Source organism: Bubalus kerabau, chromosome 5 (genome assembly GCF_029407905.1).
Source record: "Bubalus kerabau isolate K-KA32 ecotype Philippines breed swamp buffalo chromosome 5, PCC_UOA_SB_1v2, whole genome shotgun sequence".
In the NCBI taxonomy this organism is placed as follows: Eukaryota; Metazoa; Chordata; class Mammalia; order Artiodactyla; family Bovidae; genus Bubalus; species Bubalus kerabau.
Window position 1 is genome coordinate 130806532 of NC_073628.1, and position 26270 is coordinate 130832801.

The following is a 26270-nucleotide window of genomic DNA, read 5'->3' on the forward strand; positions in this document are numbered from 1 at the left end:
TGGATTACAGGTGGTTTGCTAGTACAGTTTTTGTAGTTAATTTGGCATTAATTCAACTTGGAGTTCTATAACTGTAGGAAGTTAAATGTAGTCCCAATGGTAACCATAAACAAAATAGCTATAGAATGTACAAAAAAGGAAATAATGCAGAAACTATTCATTTCACTATAAAAATCAACTAGACACAAAAGAAAAAAAGTAATGCTGGAAATTAGGAACAAAAAAGCTAAAAGAAAACACAGAGAATTAGGTAAAATAAGGCAAGAAAAGTAGCCTTTAAGGAAAGGAAGTAGCCCAGAAGAAGAACTACCTGGAGTGGAGACAAGCAAAATACCTTATAAAAAGTTCAAGGTAATGATTATAAGAAAGTTCAAAAAAGTCAGAAGTAGAATGTATGAATATAGTAAGAAATTTAATAAATGATGATGAAATATTTTAAAAACCTGAACAAAACTGAAGAATATAATAGTTGTAATAAAATGACACCAGAAGGATTCAACAGTAGATTACATGATTCAGAACAATGGATCAGCAACTAGAAGACGGAATAGTGGAAATCACTAAAGCTGATTAGAAAAAAATTGAAAAAAAATGCAGATGGTTTAAGAGCTCTCTGAGACAATATCAAACATATTAAATAATTTGCATCATGGGGCCCCAGAAGAAGAAGAGGGAGAGAAAGAAGCAGAGAATTTAATTAAAGAACAGATAACTGAAAATTTCCCTAACATGGGAAAGGAAATAGATTTCTAGGTCCATAAAGCAGAGTCCCAAACACAGTGAACCCAAAGACACCCACACCAAGATGCATTGCAATCAAACTGGCAGAAATTAAATAGAGAGATCTTAAAAGCAGCAAAAGAAAAGCAGCTGGCTGCATATAACAAACTCCCATATGATTATAAGCATTTTCAGAAGAAACTTTAAAGATCAAAAGGCAGTAGCATGATAAGGTTAAAGGGATGAAAGCTAAAAATCTATATATAAAAATCCTGTACCTGGCAAAGATATCATTTAGATTTGAAAGAATGTTACAGACAAGCAAAACTAAAAGAATTCAGCACCACTAAATGGGCTTCACAAAAAAATGTTAAAAGGATTTTTTTAAGTAAAAAAGAAAAGGCCACAACTAAAAAATATGAAGATTGTGAAGGAATTATCTTATTTGTAAAGGGAAACATACAGGAAAGGTAGTAGATAAACCATTTATAAAACTAGTAGGAAGGTTAAAAGACAAAAGTAGTCAAATCATACACACACACACACACACACACACACACACATATAAAATAAGAAGGTGGTAAGGGATGCACAAAACAATGAACTATAAAATATGATGTCAAAAACATTAAACATGAGAGGAGAGGAGTAAAAATAAGTGTAGTTGGAATGTATTTGAACTTAAGAAATCAGCAATGTTAAGCAATCATGAAGTTTTATATAAAAACCTCATGGTCATCACAAACCAAAAATCTATAATACATACATACACACACACACACAAAAGAAACAAATCCAAACTCAACATTAAAGATACTCATCAAATCACAAAAAAAGATAGCAAAAGAAGAATGAATGAGAACTGCAGTAACAAATGATTAAGAAAATCATTAATGATTAATGATTAAGTAAATGATTAAGAAAATGACGAAACATGGATACCTACCAATTATTATTTTAAATGTAAAAGAAACAATGGTAAAAAGACATGGAGTGGGTAAAGGGGTAAAAAACAAGATCTAATGATATGCTGCACCAAAAAGACTCACTTCAGATATAAAGGCACAAAGTCTGAAAATGGAGGAATAAAAAAATGTATTCTATGTAAATGGAAAACAAAAGAAAGTTATAACCCAAATACTTATCTCAGACCAAATAGAGTTAAAACAAAGACTGCAGAAGAGACAAAGTAGAACCATACATAATGATCAAGGGATCAGTCCAAGAAGGAGATACAGCAATTGTAAATACATATGTATATAATAGACAATCCGCTAAATACATAAGGGAAATATAACAGATATAAAGGGAGAAATTGACAGCAACACAACAATCAAATAGGACTTTAACAACACACATACATCAAAGGACATACAGACAGAAAATCAATAAGGAAGCATTGGCTTTAAATGATGCATTATATCAGATGAACATAATAAATATGTATGGAACATAGATCCAAAACCAAAAGAATATAGATTCTTTTCAAGGACACATGGAACTTCCTCCAGGGTAGGTCATACTCTAGGCCACAAAACAAGCTTTGGTAAAGAAAATTGAAATCATATCAAGCATTCTTTCTGACAACAAAGACATGAGACCAGAAATCAGCTATAAACACTAAGGAGGCTCAACATTATGCTGCTAAACAATGAACGGACCGTTCATGTAACCAAAGAACAATTTTTTTAAAAACTGGAGACAAATGAAAACAAAAATACAATGACTTAAAGTCTATGAGATGCAGCAAAAGCAGTTCCAGGAGGAAACTTTATAGCAATAGAAGCTTACCTTAGGAAACAAGAAAAATCTCAATTAAACAACCTAACTTACACCTCAAGGAAGTAGGAAATGAAGAACAAACAAAATCAAAAGTTAGTAGAAGGAAAAAAATATCTTAGAGATCAAGGCAGAAATAAATGAAATAGAAAATATAAAAAAAAAAGATGAAAGATAAAAAGACCTGGTACTTGGAAAACATTAAAAAAAATGCTAAAGCATTTAGCCTGACTCATCAATTAAAAAAAAAAAAAGAGGGTCTAAATCAGTAACATCAGAAATCAAAATGTAAAACTTACAACCAACACTAAAGAAACAAAGAGGATCATAAAAGGTTACCATGAACAACTATATGGCAATAAAATGAACAGCTAAGAAGAAATGCACAAATTCCTTGAAACGCACAATCTCCTAAGACTCTACCAGGAAGAAAGAGAAAATATTAACTAATTAATTATCAGTAATGAAATTAAGTCACTAACAAAAAAACTCTCAACAAACAAAAGTCACATAAGGTGACTTCTATCAAACACTGTGAGAAGAGTTGACACTTATCCTTCTCAAACTAACAATATATTATATAACCCAGGTAATATGGCCAATATTTTATAATAATGATAAATCAAGTCTAATCTATTAAAGTTTTGAATTGCTTTATTGTACAGGAGATCCAACCAGTCCCATTCTAAAGGAGATCAGTCCTGGGATTTCTTTGGAAGGAATGATGGTAAAGCTGAAACTCCAGTACTTTGGCCACCTCATGTGAAGAGTTGACTCATTGGAAAAGACTCTGATGCTGGGAGGGATTGGGGGCAGAAGGAGAAGGGGACGACAGAGGATGAGATGGCTGGATGGCATCACCAACTCGATGGACCTGAGTTTAAGTGAACTCCGGGAGTTGGTGGGAGGGAGGCCCGTGTGCTGCGACTCATGGGGTTGCAAAGAGTTGGATACGACTGAGTGACTGAACTGAACTGAACCCCTGAAACTAATAGAATACTGCAAACTAACTATGCCTTATTGATTGAAAGAGAACACCTATCCTTCTCAAACTATTTCAAAAAATTTAAATGAAAGAAACACTTTGAAATGCATTATAAAAGGCTGGAATCACTCTAATACTTAAGCCAGACAAAGACACCAAAAGAAAATTAGAGCAAAAGAAAATTACAGACCAATATCCTTGATGAACTTAGATACAAAAATGCTTAGTAAAATATTAACAAAAATATAAAAAAATACTTTAAAAGGCTCATACACCATGATTAAATGGGATTTATCTGAGGGGTGCATGTGCTGTGCTTAGTCGCTCTGTCATGTCTGACTCTTTGTGACCCCATGGACTGTCACCCTATAGGTTCCTCTGTCCATGGGGATTCTCCAGGCAAGAATACTGGAGTGTATTAACATGCCCTCCTCCAGGGGATCTTCTCCACCCAGGAATCCAACTGGGGTCTCCTGCATTGCAGGTGGATTCCTTAATAGCTGAGCTACCAGGAAAGCCCTACCAGGGCTGCATGGATGGTTCAAAGTCACAAATCAGTCAATGTGATACACTATAATAACACATGGAAGAATAAAAATCATAGATTATCTCACAGATGCAAAAAGCTTTTAACAGATTCCAGATCCATCTATGATAAAAACTCTTAACAACATGGAAATAGAAGGAAGGAAGAAAGCATTGCATGCATGCCCAGGTGTGTCCCACTCTTTGTGACTGTATGGACTATGGCCAGCCAGGCTCACCTGTCCATGGGTTTCTCTAGGCAAGAATACTGGAGTGGCTTGTCATTTCCTTCTCCAGTGTATCTTCCCAGCCCAGGGATTGAGCCTTCATCTCCTATGGCTTCTGCATTGAGGCAGATTCTTTACCACTGAACCACCTGGGACATTCCCCATAAAGGGAACATACCTCAGTATAATATAGGTAATATTTAAGATAATATATTACTTAACTTATATGCAGAGTACCTCCTGTGAAATTCCGGGATGGATAAAGCACAAGCTGGAATCAAGATTGCCAGGAGAAATATCAACAACCTCAGGTACCCAGATGACACCTCCCTTATGGTAGAAAGTGAAGAGGAATTAAAGATCCTCTTGATGAAGGTGAAACAGAAGAGTGAAAAACCTGGCTTAAAACTCAACATTCAAAAACTGAAGTTCATGGCATCTGGTTCCATCACTTCATGGCAAATAGATGGAGAAATAGCGCAAAGAGCGACAGACTTTATTCTCTTGGGCTCCAAAATCACTGTGGACAGTGATTGCAACCATGAAATTAAAAGATGTTTGCCCCATGGAAGAAATGCAATGACAAACCTAGACAGTGTATTAAAAAGCAGAGACAGTACTTTGCCAACAAAGGTCCATCTAGTCAAAGCTACAGTTTTTCCAGTAGTCATGTATGGATGTGAGAGCCAGACAATAAAAAAGTCTGAGTGCTGAAGATTTGATACCTTTAAACTGTGATGCTGGAGAAGACTCTTGAGAGTCCCTTGGAGAGCAAGGAGATCAAACTAGTCAATCCTAAAGGAAATAAACCCTAAATATTCATTGGAAGGACTGGTGATGAAGCTGACGCGCCAATACTTTGGTCACCTGATGTGAAAAACTGGCTCACTGGAAAAGATCCCGATGCTGGGAAAGATTGAAGGCAGGTGAAGGGGATGACAGAGGATGAGATGGTTGGATGGCATCACTGACTCAATGGACATGAGTTTGAGCAAGCTCGGGAGTTGATGATGGACAGGGAACTCTGCCATGCTGTAGTCCATGGGGTCACAAAGAGTTGGAAATGCCTGAGTGACTGAACAGAACTGAATAAATTCAGTAAAGTTGAAGGATAAAAAATTAGTATTCAGAAATCTGTTGTGTTTCTAAAAAGACCTCTACTTTACTTGGAGTACTGTAATGTACAATGAGAGAAATTGAAGATGACAGAAAAATATGGAAAGATATACCATGCTCATTGATTAGAAGAGTTAACACTGTTAAAATGATTATATTCATTTTAGTAGGCTAACTAATATGAAGCATAGGCTCCCAAGAGAAATATCAATAACCTCAGATATACAGATGACACCACCCTTATGGCAGAAAGTGAAGAAGAACTAAAGAGCCTCTTGATGAAAGTGAAAGAGGAGAGTGAAAAGGTTGGCTTAAAACTTGACATCCAGAAAACAAAGATCATGGCATCTTGTCCCATCACTTCATGGGAAATAGATGGGGAAACAGTAGAAACAGTGGCAGACTTTATTTTGAGGGGCTCCAAAATCACTGCAGATGGTGACTGCAGCCATGAAATGAAAAGATGCTTGCTCCTTGGAAGAAAAGTTATAACCAACCTAGACAGCATATTAAAAAGCAGAGATATTACTTTGCAAAGAAAGTTCCATCTAGTCAAAGCTGTGGTTTTTCCAGTGAGAGTTGGACTATAAAGAAAGCTGAGTGCTGAAGAATTGGTGCTTTTGAACTGTGGTGTTGGAGAAGACTCTGGAGAGTCTCTTGGACAGCAAGGAGATCCAACTAGTCCATCCTAAAGGAAATCAGTCCTGAATATTCATTGGAAGGACTGAGGCTGAAGCTGAAACTCTAATACTTTGGCCACCTAATGCAAAGAATTGACTCATTTGAAAACACCCTGATGCGGGGAAAGATTGAAGGCAGGAGGAGAAGGGGACGACAGAGGATGAGATGGTTGGATGGCATCACCAACTCAATGGACATGAGTTTGAGTAAACTCTGGGAGCTGATGATGGACAGGGAGGCCTGGCGTGCTGAGGTCCATGGGGTTGAAAGGAGTAGGACATGACTGAGAGAGTGAACAGACCTGAACTAATATAAAATAATTATATTCATTTAAAGACCCTTCAATAGACTAACTGGATTAAGAACACACACACACACAAAATGGACTATAAGTCAGCCATAAAGGCTGGGAAATCTTGTCATTAGTGACAATGTGGATTGGCCTATAGAATATTATGCTAAGTGAGACAAGTCAGACAGAAAAATAGAATATTGCATGATATCATTTATAATTGCAATTTAAATACAAAGCAAATGAAGAAACAAAAAACAGAAACAGACTCCACCTTCGGTTCAGTTCCGTTCAGTCGCTCAGTTGTGTCCGACTCTTTGTGACCCCATGGACTGCAGCATGCCAGGCCTCCCCCCATGAACAGTATGAAAAGACTCCAGTTACAAAAAACAAAACAGTGTTTGCCCTGGGAAGTGGTGGAGGGAGAAATTAATTAAATGAGTGATATTAAGAGATACAAATTTCTAGTTACAAAAGAGATGTTACAAGAATATAATGGGAAAAATAGTCAATAAAGTGTAATAACCTTGTATGGTGATAAATTGTATCTAGACTTATCATGTTAATCACTTTGAAATGTATAGAAATATCAAATCCCTATCTGATGCACCTGGACTAATTTAGTTTGTAGGTAAACTAGTCTTTAATTCGGAGAAGGCAATGGCACCCCACTCCAGTACTCTCGCTTGGAAAATCCCATGGACGGAGGAGCCTGGTAGGCTGCAATCCATGGGGTCGCTAAGAGTCGGACACGACTGAGCGACTTCACTTTCACTTTTCACTTTCATGCATTGGAGAAGGAAATGGCAACCCACTCCAGTGTTCTTGCCTGGAGAATCCCAGGGACAGGGGAGCCTGGTAGGCTGCCGTCTATGGGGTCGCACAGAGTCAGACACGACTGAAGTGACTTAGCATAGCATAGCATAGTCTTTAATTAAAAGTAAGAAGAGAGCTCTAAAATAATCAACCTAATGTTACAACTTAAGGGACTAGTGAACAAAGATATACACACAAAACTAGCAGAAAGAAGTAAACAATAAAGATTAGAGCAGAAGGAAAATTAGTAGAGAATACCGAATGAATCCAAAAGTTGGTTTTCCAAGAGAGGAAGAAAACGGATATACCCTTAGCTAGATGGACTAAGACAAAAAGGAAGATCAAATTACCTAAATCAGAAATGAAAATGGTGATATTTCCCTTAGTTCTACAGAATTCAAAAATATTGTGAGACTTCTATGAATAATTTTATGACAACAAATGGGCAGCCTAGATGTAAAAGACAAATTCATGTAAACACAAACTCTACAAGACTTCATTAAAAAATACAAAATCTGAATTGGTTACGACGAGTGAGGAGATTGAATCAGTAATCAAAAATTTCCCAATAATGAAAAAAGTACTGGATCTGATGTCTTCACCGTTCTGCCAAACATTTAAAAGAGAAGTAATACCAATTCTTAGCTTAAAATTGAAGAGGAAGGCAGTCTTCTGAATTTATTTTGATACCAGTGTAATGACACCAAAGCTAGACTAAGACATTACAAGTAACCAAGCTACAGAACAGTATTTCTTATAAATACTCATGTAAAAATCCTCAATGTGATACTAGCAAACAGTTCATCAGCATATAGAAAGGATTAAAAACCATGACCAAGAAGAAATTATTCCTGGAATGCTAGGATGGTTCAACATGAAGATCAATCAATGCAATATATCACATCAGCAGAAGGAAGAGGAAAAACCCACATGATCATCTCAACTGATGAAGAAGAATCATTTGATAAAATTCTACATTTTTCATGATAAAAAATATTCAACAATCTAGGAACAGATGGAAACTCCTTCAGGGTAATCAGTACCACACACGAGAAACACACAGCACAGTATCATACTCGGTGGTGACAACCTAAAAATTTTTCCTCTAAGATGAACAAAGGCAAAGATGCTTAATATTAAGAAAACCTGCTGCATTCCAGTGTATTACATTTTAATTCTAAAATCATATTTTTAAAATAAATGCCCAGTATCTCCAATATGTAATATTAAAGGAGCCCTACAGGGGGAAAAAAAGCTATTATTAAATGCTCAGTACCTCTTTTTGAGATGTTTCACTCCTTTGTAGCAGTGTCAAAAATAAGGTTTTCCAATTAAGAGATTATGATCAACATTATCCTCCAGGCTAAGCAAATCAATTTAGATCCTTAAAACTACAGATTATCTCAAAATAAGAGTATCTTTGGTTGACAGTTCTACTTCCTAGTTCCATAAGCCCCATTTCAACTCTAAGAATTGGCAATTTTAAATTATTGTCAAGACTAAAGTTACCATGATTGCTACATTTCTAATTTATACAATAGGTTTGTTATTACATACAGTAAGTTATATGGGCTTCCCAGGTAATGCTACTGTTAAAGAATTCCCCTGTCAACGCAGGAGACACAAAAGATGCAGGTCCGATCCCTGCGTTGGGAAGATCTCCTGGAGTAGGAAGTGGCAACCCACCCAGGTATTCTTGCCTGGAAAGCTCCATGGACAGAGGAGCCTGGCAGAACCCTGGCAGTCCATGGGGTTTCAAAGAGTTGGAAACAACTGAGCGACTGAACACACACATAGTAAATATACAGTTTTGCTTTACTTAAATTTAAGCTTCTTTCTAATTACACATTTTTCAGGTCTTCATAAATAGTGCAATAATTGTTTGGCTACAAGTACAACTTGTCACACAGAAAACAAAATGAAATCTAGTTTATAGAAATGTTTAAAAAGAGGAGCAAAACAAAAATGGAATTAGTAATACTGAACCTTATTTTCTGTAATGACCATCTTACTTACCCTGGATTGCAAGCAAAGTGAGCCTGTGAGCCAAACAGAACACTTTCATTCACGAAGTTAACTTGGCCATTCGCAGGATCTCCTAGATTAGGACATGATTTTTCTAAAAGAAAATATTCAAATATGTTGGTTTATACTAATTTCAAAAATAGATTTAAATCTAATTCAAAAGTCTATATTGCTTGTTTGAATTCATGGGAATCTTATTATTCATTTAACTATTATTTTCTTTCCATATTATATGGCCAAACAAGATTCATATTTACCCAGGTAAACAATTACCAAGAAAAAGATTCCCTGGGGATTTTTCAAAGCCTGAACAAATGCACAGATATCTAAAAACATAGGCACACTAAGATGTGTGTAAATATCCAGCACTATAAAACATTTTTGTTTGTTTATTTACCTACACAGGCATCCTGGAGAGATGACCATGTATTATTATCTTGACAAACAGCAGATCTGGGGAGAGCAGGAAGCTTGGGCTTGAAACCTAGACGACACTCATATTGTACACATTCCCCAGGACGATAATTGGGTTTAAGCTCACCTTGGAGCATCATAGTTTTAAATCTTGGTGGATCACCACAAGCCTCTAGGAACAGAGAGAATAAGAACATGCAAGTGAAGTACTTTATCTCTTTCATCAGCCAGGGACTGTGGCCTGGCCTCAGGTAGGCACTACAGAATAGATTCAATGACTGTCTCATGCTTTCCCAGGTGGCTAAGTGGTAAAGAATTGCCTGAGGATGCAGGAGACGCAGGAGATCTGGGTCCAATCCCTCAGTTAGGAAGATCCCCTGGAAGAGGAAATGGCAATCCAAAATCCCATGGACAGAGGAGCCTGGCAGGCTATAGTCCATGGGGTCGAAAAGAATTGGACACAATTGAGCATGCATACTCGCCCATGCTTTTACCCATGCGGTAGTAGTAGCAAAGGATGTGTCTTGCTTACTTTAAATAACCATCTATGAGCTTTTTTGGTTTGTTGAGGAATAAGGTGAACTTTCATTCAACACAATTGAAAAGACAGCATCTATGTTTTGGGTTTTAAAATGTATTTATAGGTATGTGTCATTCCCTCTTCTTTCTAAATTCATCATTTCAAAACTCACCTCTCCCTAACAAGTCTTGTAAGGTATATGGCTCTCTGATCAGATTACTCTTTCAGAGTTTAGGCTCAGTTTCCTCTCAGAAGGCAATGTCCTAGAGGGCAGAGATCATATGCCTTCTTTCTGTACTACACTCTGTACACACTGGGTAAGAGGTAATATCAAATAAACATTGTGAATTTCACAGGTCAAAATAAATATGGACTAAAGTATTTAAAAATATAACTTCTTTCTATTTGTTTTGTATTAGTGAATTGTTGTTCAGTTGCTCACATCCAACTCTTTGCGACCCCATGGACTGAAGCATGCTAGGCTTCCCTGCCCTTCACCATATCCCAGAGCTTGCTCAAACTGATGTCCACTGAGCTGGTAATGTCATCCAACCGTCTCATCCTCTGTCCTCCCTTTTACTTCCTGCCTTCAGTCTTGCCCAGCATCATTTCTAATGAGTCACTCTTCGCATCAGGTGGCCAAAATATCGGAGCTTCAGCTTCAGCATCAGTCCTTCCAATGAATATTCAGGACTGATTTCCTTTAAGATGGACTGGTTGGATCTCCTTGCAGTCAAGGGACTCTCAAGAGTCTTCTCCAACATCACAGTTCAAAAGCATCAATTCTCTGGTGCTCAGCTTTCTTTATAGTCCACCTCTCACATCCATACATGACCACTGGAAAAACCATAGCTTTGACTATAAGGACCTTTGTCAGCAAAGTAATGTCTCTGCTTTTTAATACGCTGTCTAGGTTAGTGAATTGAACATTGTATAAATAAATGGATACCCTTTAAATACCAAATTTTATTACTTTGAATAACCTTACATAAAAAATCGGTTTCTTGGATGTTACTGTAAACATGATTTAATCTTCATCCACTGATTAATGGATTGTACATGCCCTTAAAAGCTTCCTGCAGTGGCTGTTTATCCAATGTATCCTGACAGTAAACTATATTGCTATGATTTTAGAATATTTTACCTCTGGCCTTTTTCTGTGGGGGGTTCTTCCCTAGAACAGTATTATTCCTGCTTCAAGAAGTCCTCTTCCTTTTAATTATCTGTGCTCTTGGAAATCTTATGATATTTAAAGTCCTAAAGTGCTAAAAGAATGCAGAGGCCTCTCCTATAACGTTAAGGACCTAAAGGAGAAGGGAGATGGATCTATTTTTGATCCCTGAGGAAACTTTACTGTAATTACTTCTTGGATCTAGGTCTTCAGATTGACAGACTAGTCAAGAGAGAACTCTAAACAAGTGAAATATTATTCTCCTTTTTTATCATTTTCTAAATTCCATATTCCTCTCCTGATACTCTGTCCGACATTTCATTTACACCATGTGCTGAAATCCACCTACTGGCAAAATGTTTTCAACATTTCCAGTATTTTGATGAATGCACCTCCATCAACTGCCCAAAACAAAAGCAAAAAACAAACAAACAAAAAGGATGCAGTTATTAAAAAGAGAGTTGGATTTTACTAATAACATTAAATTTACTCAATTTGAGCTATACGTTCTCATTTTACATTAGGGGAACAAATGGACTAGAAATGCTATACAATTCCATTCTAGATAGAAATGTATAACATCATTCAGAGCTTCCTGGAACCAAGAAAGAAATCAAGTTAATAGCATGCCCATAATTAAATTATACAAGTGTTGTTTGTTTTATGTATTTGATTTGCTTTATGTATCTGAATAATTTCTTCTCTTATTCAAAATACTGGATTCTTTATTCCTGTGAGGATTTTCAAAGTAAGCATATCTTGACTAAGATTTTTTCCAGATGGCTTACAGTACAATTATTATTGGCCTGCAATGCTATACTTTTACAAGAAGCATTATATAGTATGCCATTATAGAATATGATAGATTTGCATCCAGAAAATCCCCAATTTTTCAATTTTCCAGAAGAGTTTAAAGAAGATGAAACAGTCTTTATACGTATCAAGAGAACTATTCATCTTCTGTACACTTGCAAAAGTCAGGCAAGGACTCTCTACCTGCTTGCAAAATTTAAAAATAACTCTCATACTCAAGCACAAACCCAGATCCGTGCCCAGATGGTAACTTCAGGATAATTACAGTCTCTGATCAAAGTGGGACCTCAATGAAACCTGACCATCCTGCCCTTCTCTCACTGTCCACACAAACTACTTTTTAAAAGGAATACCAAAATAAATTTCACTGAAACTTAAGTCCATGTTTGTATAAACTAACATTCTAAAAGGCTGATAGAATTCTCATAAGCAAGAACATCTATATTCTACAACACATTTTTTTTTAATCAAACTTGAAAAAAGTGCCATATAAAGAAGATTCTAGTTGGTGGGGAAGATGAAACCGGCTTGCAGACACATCATCAGTTGTAAAGGAAAGGTACTGAATGCCAAGCCATATCTTGTCTTCAGAAATTGTAGGTTGGGCTGTCCGAACACCTCTGCTGTGGTGGTCTGACTACTGTGTGCACGACTGTAGGAATGCCGGGCTCCTGGTCTGGATGACTGCCAGGCTCTGTTCTGTGTTGAGGCTGCTAGTCACTGGTGTGTAGGTCTGGATCTTCATATGATTTGCTGCAAGGTCAGGGGAATCCCAGTCCTGGAGCCAGCCCTTTGATAGGTAGGACCAGGTCACAAAGTGGCTGGATGTGGAGACGTGTGTGGGTGTTTTTGTTTGGGGGTGGGGGGGGATAGGACCTGGTCTCAGGGTGGCAGCTGCAGAGTTAGGGGCCCCCAAACTGGTGTCAGCCTGCTGGTGGCTGGGGTCATGGCACAGGTGGGTTCCATAGCTGGTGTTGACCAGTTGATGGGTAGGGTCAGATCCCGACATGGCTGGCTGAGAGGCGCAAGGCATCTTGGAGGTTGTGTCAGCTTGCTGGTGGGCTGGGGCTCTGTGGGTCTTGGCATTAGTGCTGGTGAGCAGTACCAGGCTCAAGGTGGGCAGGACCAGGTCCCAGGGACCCTGCTTTCAGGGACAGGGTCCTGGAGTTGGGGTTAACACACAGTGGGTGGGCTGAGGCTCAGGGGCTCTTGGGGCTGGTGTCCATCTTTTCATGGATTAGGCCAGGTCAGGGATCTATGCTGACCTCCTGGCAGACAAGACCCTGTTCTACACCTGGTTTGGGGGTTCCAGGGATCCTAGGGTTAATGTGGGCCCACTCTTGGGTAAGGCTGTGTCTTCAGCCTTCTGGTGGGCAAGACTGGGTCTTGGGGTGGCTGGGGGCTCTGGGTTACCTATGACTTTCAGCTTGACCTTATGTGTATGCATGCTAGGCCGCTTCAGTCGTGTCCAATTCTTTGCGACGCTATGGGCTGTAGCCTGCCAGGCTCCTCTGTCCATGGGATTCTCCAGGCAAAAATATTGGAGTCAGTTGTCATGCCTTTCTCCAGGAGATCTTCCCCACTCAGGGATAGAGTGGCGTCTCCTGTATCGCAGGCAGATTCTTTACCACTGAGTCACCTGGATAGTCCAGCGCTGCCTCTGGTAATCAAGGCAAGTGAGCACTTTTCACCCTCCACTGCCTCTGTCAGGATAATATGCCCAGTGGCCACTTTATCACTTCTTATGCCTCTGTGGTCACTGGTGCCTTGCTGCTGCCAGTGTCAATGGTATGAGCACCCGGGGCACAAGGATGGTGACTTCTCATGCTACCTCCTGGATTCTGAGCCCACAGCCTCCATCACCAAGCGGGGCTGGGAACGTAGGGGTGTAGGCAGAGTACACAGCGACTTCTCCCACCTGACCATTATATGCACCACACGAGGTTCCCAACTTGGCACCGCTGGGTGGCCACTTCTACAAAAGTCACACTAGAGAACACCCTGCACGGACCCCCTTCCCCACCCCCCCCCACCCCCGCTCCGGCCCAGGGAGCAGGATACAAATACTCACTCCTGTTAGAAACCTGCCCAGAGTACAGACAGCAAACCTCCCCGCCCACCCTCTCCCCTCCCTCCACACATACACAGGCACAGAACCAGTCTACCAATATCCCCAGGAACCTGGGAACTCAAAAGCAAGCCATCACCACCAACAACAGGCCAGCAGGCCCGTCCCCAAGAGGCTCAGTCCCAGAAACCCTGCAAGCTTTTGCTAGTGACCCAGTTTGCCCCTTGGTAAATCCCGGCTGCACGCATCACCCCGCACCGCTGAGTGCGCACCAACAAGCAAGACGTCTCTTCTAGGGCTATGTGGTCCCCTTTGGTCACGCTTTCTACCGCAATTCCTTATGACCCCGGAGTGGACGCAGCCCCACGACTCTCCCGAGAGACTAAAAGCAAATCTCCTCCCACCCTCGGTTCCAGTCGCCGGCCTCGCGAGCCGCTCCGGTTCCCCACCAGCGCGCACACTCTACAGGCTCCTACCGGAGACGGAGGGCAGCAGGAGCACGAGGATCACCAAAAGCATCCCTACGAGGCACCAGAAAAAAGGGGACTCTCGGGGCGACCAAGGAGAGGGCTTGCGCGATACGAAAGCCTCTGTCACTTTCGGAGAGACCAGCGGGAAAGCTGAGCCCAGCCCGACGGAGCTCTGAGCTCGGTTGCCAGACGCAACAATCCCCAGACTCACAAGGTGTCCAGAGTGGTAACGCGGGGGGCGGGGGGAGGGGGGCGTGGCTGGGCCGTGCCGGGGGCGGGGTGAGGGTCTAGCGGGGCCAGTGGGCAGGCTGAAAGGCGGGGCCTCGGCGCCGGGGCCGGTCCCCGCGCCTGGAGGGGAGCTCCGTGAGCCTGGAGGGGCGGCCCCAGGCCGAAGGGGAGGTTCTAGAGCCCGGAGGGGCGGCCCCCGCACCCGGGGGGGCGGTTCCCGCGCTGGATGGGCGGTCCCTGCTCCCGGGCGGCGGTCCGTGAGCCAGGAGGGGAGGTTCCAGTGCCCGGAGGGGCGATCTGTGTGCCCGGAGGGGCGGTCCGTGCGCCTGGACGGGAGGCCCCCGCTCCCGGAGGGGAGGTTCCAGCGCCCGGAGGGGCGGTCCCTGCAGCCGGGGCGGGGGGGAGGGGGGGGGAGGTTCCAGCGCCCGGAGGAGCGGTCCGAGCGCCTGGAGGGGCTGACCCCGCGCTTGGAGGGGAGGTCTCAGCGCCCGGAGGGGAGGTTCCAGTGCCCGGAGGGGCGATCTGTGTGCCTGGACTGGAGGCGCCCGCGCCTGGAGGGGCGGGGCGCGGCGCTGCAGAGGGTTCCGGGTGGGCTCGTAGACGTCTGTGCGCCTCCGCCGACACACGGGATGTCTCTGCTTCCTCTCCCTGCAGACCTGAAGGAGAGCCGCGGCGACTCGACGGGAATATCTGGTTCACCGCCTCTTGGTGAACAGACTGTTATCACCCTACGCAGGGAGGGTGGAAAGGAATCAAGGGCTGGCGCGGTCATTATTGTCCCTTTTCTGGAAGTCTGGATTAAAGAATCAAATGCAGAATCAACCTGATTCAAAGAATCAACCTGAGGATAAAAACCTAAGCCCAGGCAGCGTGTCACTGTCGGCCAGACACCCCTCAGGACTGCAGTCTGGACCTGGGGCATTCCAGACTGTCCAGACACCTGGGTCCTTTGTTCAGTCTTTGGCATTAGTTAGGGATAATTCAGGAAACTATTATAGTTGTGGTTGAGCGTCTACTACTGAAATCTCTCATGGCCTGATAGATTTCAGAATCAGAAAACATTTGCCCATTGCTCTTCCAATTGCTAGGATCAGTCAGTCTCCCACATATTTCCGATAGAGTGCCCTGGGAAGGTAAATTATTAAATAACATAGGCCGCATCAGTTCAGTTCAGTTTCAGTTCAGTCGCTCAGTCGTGTCCGACTCTTTGCGATCCCATGAATTGCAGCACCCCAGGCCTCTCTGTCCATCACCAACTCCCGGAGTTCACTCAAACTCACGTCCATCGAGTCAGTGATGCCATCCAGCCATCTGATCCTCTGTCGTCCCCTTCTCCTCCTGCCCCCAATCCCTCCCAGCATCAGAGTCTTTTCCAATGAGTCAACTCTTTGCATGAGGTGGCCAAAGTACTGGAGTTTCAGCTTTAGCATCAGTCCTTCAAAGAACACCCAGGACTGATCTCCTTTAGAATGGACTGGTTGGATCTCCTTGCAGTCCAAGGGACTCTCAAGAGTCTTCTCCAACACCACAGTTCAAAAGCGTCAATTCTTCTGCGCTCAGCTTTCTTCACAGTCCAACTCTCACATCCATACATGACCGCTGGAAAAACTATAGCCTTGACTAGACGGACCTTTGTTGGTAATGTCTCTGCTTTTGAATATGCTATCTAGGTTGGTTATAACTTTCCTTCCAAGGAGTAAGCGTCTTTTAATTTCATGGCTGCAATCACCATCTGCAGTGATTTTGGAGCCCCCCCCCCCAAAAAAATAAAATCTGACACTGTTTCCACTGTTTCCCCATCTATTTCCCATGAAGTGATGGGACCAGATGCCATGATCTTATGGGTTTCTACTCTCAGGAACCCTTGTCATTGAACGACTAAATGTTTTATTAAAGATGAAATACACTTTTATTGAAAAGTTGAGGACAAGGATGCATTAAGTGCAAAATTCTTGGAAGCAATGAATGTCATTAGAGTTGGGAGGGGTAGGAATTGGTTAGGTAAAGTGGCAAGGGGGAGAACTTTTCTGTTGAAACAGTCTTGCAAAGATGCTGCAAAATCAAGAGTGAGCACAATGTATTTGTAAACTTAGAAGTAAACCTGTATGCTTAGTAGAAGAAAGACAAAAGTAACATGACTGGCAGTAAAGAGCAGACAAAAGGAGTTGACAGTTTCTTATTCTTAGTTGAGAAAAACTAAAAAGGGAAACCAATGTGAGTAAATATATTGGGAGACCAGTACTCTCAAATTTTTATATTTAACATAACATTTTATATGCCACAAGTTTTAAAATGAACATGACTTCTTAACAATTTAGCCGTCCCATTTAGAGTGTATCCCAAAGAATCATCTGTGAGCAAAGATTTATAGTTTTGGGGAAAAAATTTAAGCCCTATGTACTTAGCAGAAGTCTTAAGGATTCTATAATAGGTAATTTAAGGGATGGAATTCTGTGCAGCAGCTTAAAAAATATCAATGTGGGAAACTATGATATATTTTAAGTGGACAAAACAGACTCCAAACCACTTCATAACTTTTGTCATTCCTTCTATTAAAACAAAAGTACTACTTGATACACATAAAGGGATTAGCTGGAAATATTCCAAAATTAAGTAATAGTTGATAGGATTATGGATACTTCATTTTCCTTGTGCTTTTCAGCTTTCTATATTGACCCTATGTTACATTCGAACCAGGCAAAGAAAAAAATTTACATGCAACCTGCATTTCAAATGTTACTTTGTTCATAGAATGGCTGGGACAGAGCCTGTATCACACAGAGTAAAGGTGTGAGAGGATGGTGAGGAAATGAAAATTCTCCTTATAAAGTCAAAATTATCAGGTGGAACTATTATACTTTATAAACATTTAAGCAATTTTATATCTGAAATATGCTAAATATATTCTGGGATACACAAACCATGGAATTTCTTCTTCCTCCCAGACCAACACAATTTTTTGAATTCTTGGAAGAGCATATAAAACCCAAAGTGTGGGTGTGATGTATAAAAGAAATACCTTAGTGTCTTGGGTTATAAAATCCAGATATTCCATCCATGATAATGCAATTAAGGGAGTTATAAAGACAATGAAAGGAAACACAATGAGAGAGAACTGAAATTTCTTTTAGTTCTTGTATTTGTGGAACAGTGATGTAACAGAAATAATCTGTGGTTTATTGTTGGCAATTATTTGTGAAAGGAGAATCCATTTAATTATATTTCAATAAAACTGAGAAAAGTTTCCTGTGTATTTTTAGGTTTGTAAGTAAGTTGTGTGTTTCCTCATCCGATTTTTAAAAGGTACATGTATGTAACATACATATGTTACATACATAAAAGGTAGGAAAGAGATAAGGCTATTTTTTGGTTTCCTAGTTTCAGTTGGTATATCAGATTTAAAGGTTGGGTTTTACTGAAATGTTCTTATGATCTCTAAAATTTCTACACCTGGGATCCATCAAATTATTCTAGATTAAAGACTTTCACATGGATTTCTTCAGCTTATTTTGATTTGACAAAAAGGAGGTTCCATTTGCAAGGTTTTGAGTCTTGTTTTCTATTTTTCTGTATGAGTTCCATTGGACATAGATAGTTTTCTTGCTGTATCTCCAATACTGAGACAGTTCTGGACCTATATTAGGTGCATAATACATACCATTAAATGCTGAATAAAATAAATGGGTGTTGCTGTCAGATGCATTTAACATGTCTCTGCTATTCCTCCCCCAGTGTGGATTTACCAAATCTTGGGAAGGTTATGAGAGATTTTAATAATGTTAGGTTCTGGAAACAAAGCAGGATTTGCCTCTGAAAAGAATGACCTACAAGTGTCTGCACAGAAAACTTTCCTAAATCAGGTAGACAAACTGACCTATGAAGTGGATCTGTTCACTGTCTAACCCTTAGCTTTGAGATCATTTTAGTGACAGAGTTCAAAGGGATGGGAGGTTATTGACTGTGAACTTCCTAAGGTCCTGAGAGGAATAGAACTTAAGAGTCAAGGCTTTGAGTGAAGTAGGGGCTTAAACACTAGTGGTTCCTCCAAATCCCCCTAAAGATTTTGTGAAAGTACCAATGAGAAAATGAGGAGAGAGTGGAGAGTATAGGCCTTGAGCTCTGTAGTAGCTCTCCTGCAAACTTTAGGAATGATGATAGGGTAGAGGGAGGTGTCTGGGGATGTCATTAAATGAAGAGTTGCAGCGACTTCCCTGGAGGTCCCGTGGTTAAGACTCTGTGCTTCCACTCCAGGGAGCATGGGTTCGATTTCTGGCCAGGGAACTAACTAAGCTCTTGTATGCGACAAAATGCAACCAAAGAATAAAAATAAATGAACCAATGGGGACTTCGTTAAATGAAATAATGTTAGATGATCCTTTGCCTCCTCAATGGGTATATGTGCATTCTGCTTTTCAGAAGTGGGCACAGCAGCATGAAGGGACCTGTGAACGCTCTCAGAAGGGGCTTGCCCCTCTCTACAGGTTAGGCATTTGTGGAAACCTGAAAGAGAATGGCTTAACGAAGCATAGTTAAGCCGCCTTTCTGATGTTGGTCCTGGGAGCCCCGCCACCTCTGCTTGCACCTGGTAGGCGCCTGCCAGACCTCAGGAGAGTCACTGTGGAGCCACACCCGACACAGGGATCCGGAACCGCCAGGCGCAGGGAGGAGGGCGCTTTGTTTCCTCTTGGCTTTCGGAAGCTTCACACTGTAAATGTGTTACAAACCATATTCCCGAAGTAGCCTTGCAAAGATAGTATCTTTTATTCCTTTCTCATTATAATGGTGGAGACAGTACATTTAAACATGGTAGACTTAAACTGACTTACATCTCATGCTTAACCACACAAAAAAGCAAATGAAACAAAATTAGAATGCTGTTGCTAGGAATAGCTTCTAGAACAATTGTTGCAGTTCCTGCTTTTCAGATAAAAAATGTAAGGCCAGAGGTGAACAGAGTTGCTCAACACTACAAGTAAAGTTAGGTGATATAGTATTTTATCTATAGTTAATACAGTATTTCCATAGATAACCGAAGTTTTAAAAAAAATCATGGATCTCTTGCAATTACATTTTTTCCCTTAAGAAAGTAAAAAACTGATACACTATATATATTAAGTCTGTCTACAGGAAATATATTATAAATCTATAAAATAATAATAACTTTAAGAATAATAACTGTATAAAAATAATAGCTATTTTAAAAAGGTATATGTGTATAAAGAAATATAAAGAAAGATTACAAGCAAATTAAAGAATTAATAATGGTTATCATTGAGTAGTATAAGTACATGTGACTGATACGTGTTACATATTATCTTCCTGCATTTTCTAAATTCTCCTTGATGACTCCCTTCTATATTATAAACATTTGAACATAAGAAAGATGACAAAGATGTAAACAGAAACCCTACGTGACATCTTTCTTTTAAGTAATTGAGATTACTTATAAGTCCCAACGGAGAAGGCAATGGTACCCCACTCCAGTACTTTTGCCTGGAAAATCCCACGGACAGAGGAGCCTGGTGGGCTGCAGTCCATGGGGTCGCTAGAGTTGGACACGACTGAGCGACTTCACTTTCACTTTTCACTTTCATGCATTGGAGAAGGAAATGGCAACCCACTCCAGTGTTCTTGCCTGGAGAATCCCAGGGACCGGAGAGCCTGGTGGGCTGCCGTCTATGGGGTCTCACAGAGTCAGACATGACTGAAGCGACTTAGCAGCAGCAGCAGACTAGTGTGTCTACATTTTGGGGCAGTTTGAGAGTTTTCCTTGAACACAAGGAACGCTATGCTTTGTGTCTATTCTAATGTGATTCTGTTCCATCCACTTTCCCATCACAATCACCCAAGGGGCCGTTAGAGTAGTGGTTTTCAGGTCCCATCCATACAATTCTGATTTGCAAGTTGCCCAGGTTATGCTGCTGTGCAGTCAGGGGCGAGAGCCCCTCTGTCTTAGCTTTTCCGTGGCTGCTTTCACAAAGTACAGCAAACCTGGTGTTTGTCGTAGTGGCTTCGGGCGGCTATAACAAACACTCCAGACAAGGCAGCCTGGAAACAACAGATTTGTTTCTCGCAGTTTGGAATCTGGGAAGACCAAGATCAAGACCCTGGCGGAGGTGGTGTCTGGGGAGAACCAGCTTTCTGGTTTGCAGACAGTGCCCTCTAGCGGTAACTTCCTGGGGCAGCGGGGTGAGCAAATTTTACTGGGTCTTTTTCCATAAGGACACTAACCCCAGTCATAAGGCCTCCACCCTGGTGACCTAATCACTTCTCAGTGGCCCCCACTGGCTAATGCTGTCACCTCTGGAGTAGTATTTTAACAGAAATTTCGATGTGACGCAAACATTCACACAATTACTGTTTAAAACAACACATCTGTGTTCTTTGAGTTCTGGAGGTCAGAGTCTGAGATCAGGTTACAGGCAGGGCCACATTCCCCGCAAGATGTACTGGAAGGGAATCCGTTTCCGCGCCTTCTTCAGCTTCCAGAGCTGCATGCTGTGGCTTGTGGCCCCCTCCTGCGTCCTCCAAGCCAGCACCCTGGCACGCGGCCTCAGCAGTCTCACCTCCTTTCTGCTGTTCTCAGGTCTCCCTCTGCATGCTTCTCGTGAGAATTAAATGTGGTTACATTTAGGGCCCCACCTGGGGTGGGGGGATAATCTTCCCATCCAAGATCTTTTCTTCAAAGACCTTTTTTTTTAGTTATAAGAAAACATTTCCAGTTTGCAGGCATTAGGACTCAGATACCTCTGGAGGCTGTTAGACATCCTCCACAGTGTATGGAACACAAAGAAATACAGAACCCCAGCAATCTCAAAAACGATGAATGATTTCTGGTTTTTGTCAAGGCAAACCATTCAATATCACAGCAATCCAAGTCTATGCCCTGACCCGTAATGCTGAAGAAGCTGAAGTTGAGCAGTTTTATGAAGACCTACAAGACCTTCTAGAGTTAACACCCCCCAAAAGATGTCCTTATAATTATAGGGGACAGGAATTCAAAAGTAGGAAGTCAAGAAACACCTGGAGTAACATGCAAATTTGGCCATGGAGTACAGAATGAAGCAGGGCAAAGGCTAATAGAGTTCTGCCAAGAGAATGCACAGGTCATAGCAAACACCCTCTTCCAACAACACAAGAGAAGACTCTGCACATGGACATCACCAGATGTCCAACACCGAAATCAGATTGATTAATATTCTTTGCAGCCAAAGATGGAGAAGCTCTGTACAGTCAGCAAAAACAAGACTGGAGCTCACTGTGGCTCAGATCATGAACTCCTTATTGCCAACTGCTGCTGCTGCTAAGTAGCTTCAGTCGTGTCCAACTCTGTGCGAGCCCATAGATGGCGGCCCACCAGGCTCCCCCGTCCCTGGGATTCTCCAGGCAAGAACACTGGAGTGGGTTGCCATTTCCTTCTCCAATGCATGAAAGTGAAAAGTGAAAGTGAAGTCGCTCAATTGTGTCTGACTCTTAGTGACCCCATGGACTGCAGCCTACCAGGCTCCTCTGTCCATGGGATTTTCCAGGCAAGAGTACTGGGATGGGGTGCCATTGCCTTCTCCACCTTATTGTCAAATTCAGACTTAAATTGAAGAAAGTAGGGAAAACCACTAGACCACTCAGGTATGACCTAAATCAAATCGCTGATGATTATACAGTGGAAGTGAGAAATAGATTTAAGGGACTAGATCTGATAGAGTGCTTGATGAACTATAGATGGAGGTTTGTGACATTGTATAGGAGACAGGGAGCAAGACCATCCCAAGAAAAAGAAATGCAAAAAATAAAAATGGCTGTCTGAGGAGGCCTTACAAATAGCTGTGAAAAGAAGAGAAGCAAAAAGCAAAGCAGAAAAAGAAAGATATACCCATTTGAATGCAGAGTTCCAAAGACTAGAAAGGAGAGATAAGAAAGCCTTCCTCATGATAAGTGCAAAGAAATAGAGGAAAACAGTAGAATGGAAAAGACTAGAGATCTCTTCAAGAAAATTAGAGATACCAAGGGAACATTTCATGCAAAGATGAGCTCGATAAAGGACAGAAATGGTATGGACCTAACAGAAGCAGAAGATATTAAGAAGAGGTGGCAAGAATACACAGAAGAACTGTACAAAAAAGATCTTCACGACCAAGATAATCACGATGGTGTGATCACTGACCTAGAGCCAGACATCCTGGAATGTGAAGTCAAGTGGGCCTTACGAAGCATCGCTATGAACAAAGCTAGTGGAGGTGATGCAATTCCAGTTGAGCTATTTAAAATCCTGACGGATGATGCTGTGAAAGTGCTCCACTCGATATGCCAACAAATTTGGAAAACTCAGCAGTGGCCACAGGACTGGAAAAGGTAGTTTTCATTCCAATCCCAAAGAAAGGCAATGCCAAAGAATGCTCAAACTACCACACAATTGCACTCATTTCACACGCTAGTAAAGTAATGCTCAAAATTCTCCAAGACAACTTCAGCAATATGTGAACCAGGAACTTCCAGATGTTCAAGCTAGTTTTAGAAAAGGCAGAGGAACCAGAGATCGAATCGTCAACATCCGCTGGATCATGGAAAAAGCAAGAGAGTTCCAGAAAAACATCTACTTCTGCTTTATTGACTATGCCAAAGCCTTTGACTGTGTGGATCACAATAAACTGTGGAAAATTCTGAAAGAGATGGGAATACCAGACCACCTGACCTTTCTCCTGAGAATGCAGGAGAATCTGTATGCAGGTCAGGAAGCAACAGTTAGAACTAGACATGGAACAACAGACTGATTCCAAATAGTAAAAGGAGTTCGTCAAGGCTGCATATTGTCACCCTGCTTATGTTAACTTCTATGCAGAGTACATCATGAGAAATGCTGGGCTGGAAGAAGCACAAGCTGGAATCAAGATTGCTGGGAGAAATATCAATAACCTCAGATATGCAGATGACACCACCCTTATGGCAGAAAGCAAAGAAGAACTGAAGAGCCTCCTGATGAAAGTGAAAGAGGAGAGTGAAAAAGTTGGTTTAAAGCTCAACATTCAGAAAACGAAGATCATGGCATCTAGTCCCATCACTTCATGGCAAATAGATGGCGAATCAGTGGAAATAGTGTCAGACTTTATTTTTGGGGGCTCCAAAATCACTGCAGATGGTGACTGCAGCCATGAAATTAAAAGACGCTTACTCCTTGGAAGGAAAATTATGACCAACCTAGACAGCGTATTAAAAAGCAGAGACATTACTTTGCCAACCAAAGGTCCGTCTAGTCAAAGCTATGGTTTTTCCAGTAGTCATGTATGGATGTGAGAGCTGGACAATAAAAAAGGCTGAGCGCCTAAGTTTGATGCCCAGCTAATATGAGTTTACTACCCCAAACAAGTTTGTTTTCTGGAGGGGTTGCGGGTGGCTAGCAAGGCAGGAATCAGGGCGGTTCCTTTCTCAGTGTGATTCGTACTTAAGGCAATTTGGTCACTTTCTTTAGATTTTTAAGCCAGAGAGAAAGAAAAACAGTTGATTGACCACACAGATGTCAGCCTCTTTTCAAAAGTTAATTTCCTAGAAGGCAAGCAGAAAATAGATAATTAATTAAAACAAAATAAAAAATGGCTTCTGGGAATCCGCAATGTCGGAAATCTGACCAGGTAAGGAAGGGACTGGCCAATGCCTTAACAGTCCACATGAGGGCAGCAGCACTAAGACTATAGCGCGGGACCATTCCAGGGCAAGCGCTGCTGAATGGGTGAGCCCTTCCAGGGCAAGCGCTGCTGAATGGGTGAGCCTGCAAAGTGAGGAAAGCGATGCAGGTTAGGGGACAAAATGTGTGAGCTCACTCAGTTTTGCAGTATTTCTGGAAGTCAATAGACGATGTTAAATTCTGCTCTTGAGTACAAATATATACACTTTTATTATACAAAATTATTCATTCTTGGTTACAATATTGCGAAGAATTAAAGTTTTAGAATGCCAGATTTGCCTATTTTCCTTAGGCCTAGAATGTTCTTCAATAATTTAAATTCCTGCCTACACCAGCTGTCTTCAGAATTCTTGCACAGGACTTTTATTATTCACTTTAGAAGAGCTTCCTGTGTATTTAATACCAACTTAAAACATATACTATAGTCTCAAGTTAAAGATAAAATTTGATATAACACATTTTAAAATTATAGCCAAACTAATGTTCATCCAGTGTGGATATTAGAAAGATTGCTTCTGTTTTATTTCGTCTTGCTTTTTAAACCACAGATAGTCTCCTTTGGTTAGGAAGGAAACAAGATTTTATTCAAGTTTCAGGTTTTTTAAAAAATTTCTTTAATAAGCTGAATTGCAAAACCATGGTTATATTTTGTAATTATAATCATTTTTACCATATGTCTTTATAAGTTCATATGCAGAAGTGGACTCTGGGACTTGAAAACCACTAATGAGGACATTCTCACACTTAGCTACATGTTATAATCACTTGGGAAGCTTGTAATGATGCCTAGGTCACACTCCTGGTCAAGGACATGTCAAATCTCAGAGGGGTGGGATCTCAGAGGGGTGGGATCCAGGCATTAGTAAAACTTCCCAGGATATTCCAGTGCACAGCTGTGGTTCAGAAAGACTGAGGATAGATCTCAAGGTATAGCAATGACATTGAAATCTGCCAAGAAAGCATTTTTTTTTTTTTTTGCATAATTTGAAACAAATTCCATTATTAGTTCCATACAGAAACATGTTATGCTTTCATGGTTGGTACTTGGGATTTTACTCAGCTATACTCATGCAATAATGTGAAGTGGAAGATAGGTCTTCTACCAAACACGTGTACTTAGATACTAAAATGTGGTTCTCTCAAGGCCTGGTGATCACAGAGACTATGAGAGCTGGGTAGAATCCCGGAAGTGCTACCTGGAGCGCACTCTGTGAGCTGGGCCTTGAAAGATGCTCAGGATCAGACAGGAGAGGAGGCGCTTCAGACAGCAATGAGCTAGGATTACCGCGGAGAGCGGGGAGCACATGGTCTAGCTGGACTGGGAGCAGGTTATCTGAAGTGCAGCAGAAAGAGGCGGCCTGGAAGCGAAAAGCTGGGATTTAGTGGTTCAAAGTCTTCGAGTATCACGAAAGAAAGTTGAACTTCGTGCTGTAGGTAATGTGCCGGGACTGAACGCCTCTGAGCAGGGGAGACACAGGACCTACTCAGAGAGAAGCCTGAACATACTGCAGACTCTGAGACGGGGAGGGGCAGGAGTGGTGATGGGGCGGAGGGGGGGGGGCATGTTTAGAGAAGGTGGGCCCCATTAGAAGCATACTCTCATTTGAGTTAAAATGCATTGGAAATCAATGCACCATTCCAAACGTAACTTCTCCAAAAGGACATTTTATTTTTTAAATAGACTTGAAGATCCAATTCTCAAAAAAAAAAAAAAAATGAACAATACACAGACATTAGACCACGG

General features: G+C 41.3%; 1 protein-coding gene across 1 annotated transcript in view; it reads right to left on the reverse strand.

Annotated features, from left to right (window-relative positions):
- Nucleotides 1-15817, reverse strand: part of LOC129654326 (uncharacterized) — a 43443-nt gene extending 27626 nt beyond the window's left edge. The window contains exons 1-3 of the mRNA XM_055583814.1: nucleotides 15402-15817; nucleotides 14629-15233; nucleotides 9158-9260 (exon numbers count right to left, since the gene is read on the reverse strand). Coding sequence (XP_055439789.1) covers nucleotides 9158-9260; nucleotides 14629-15233; nucleotides 15402-15817 — 1124 coding nt within the window. The remainder of the gene's footprint in view (nucleotides 1-9157; nucleotides 9261-14628; nucleotides 15234-15401) is intronic.
- Nucleotides 15818-26270: the final 10453 nt, after the last annotated feature.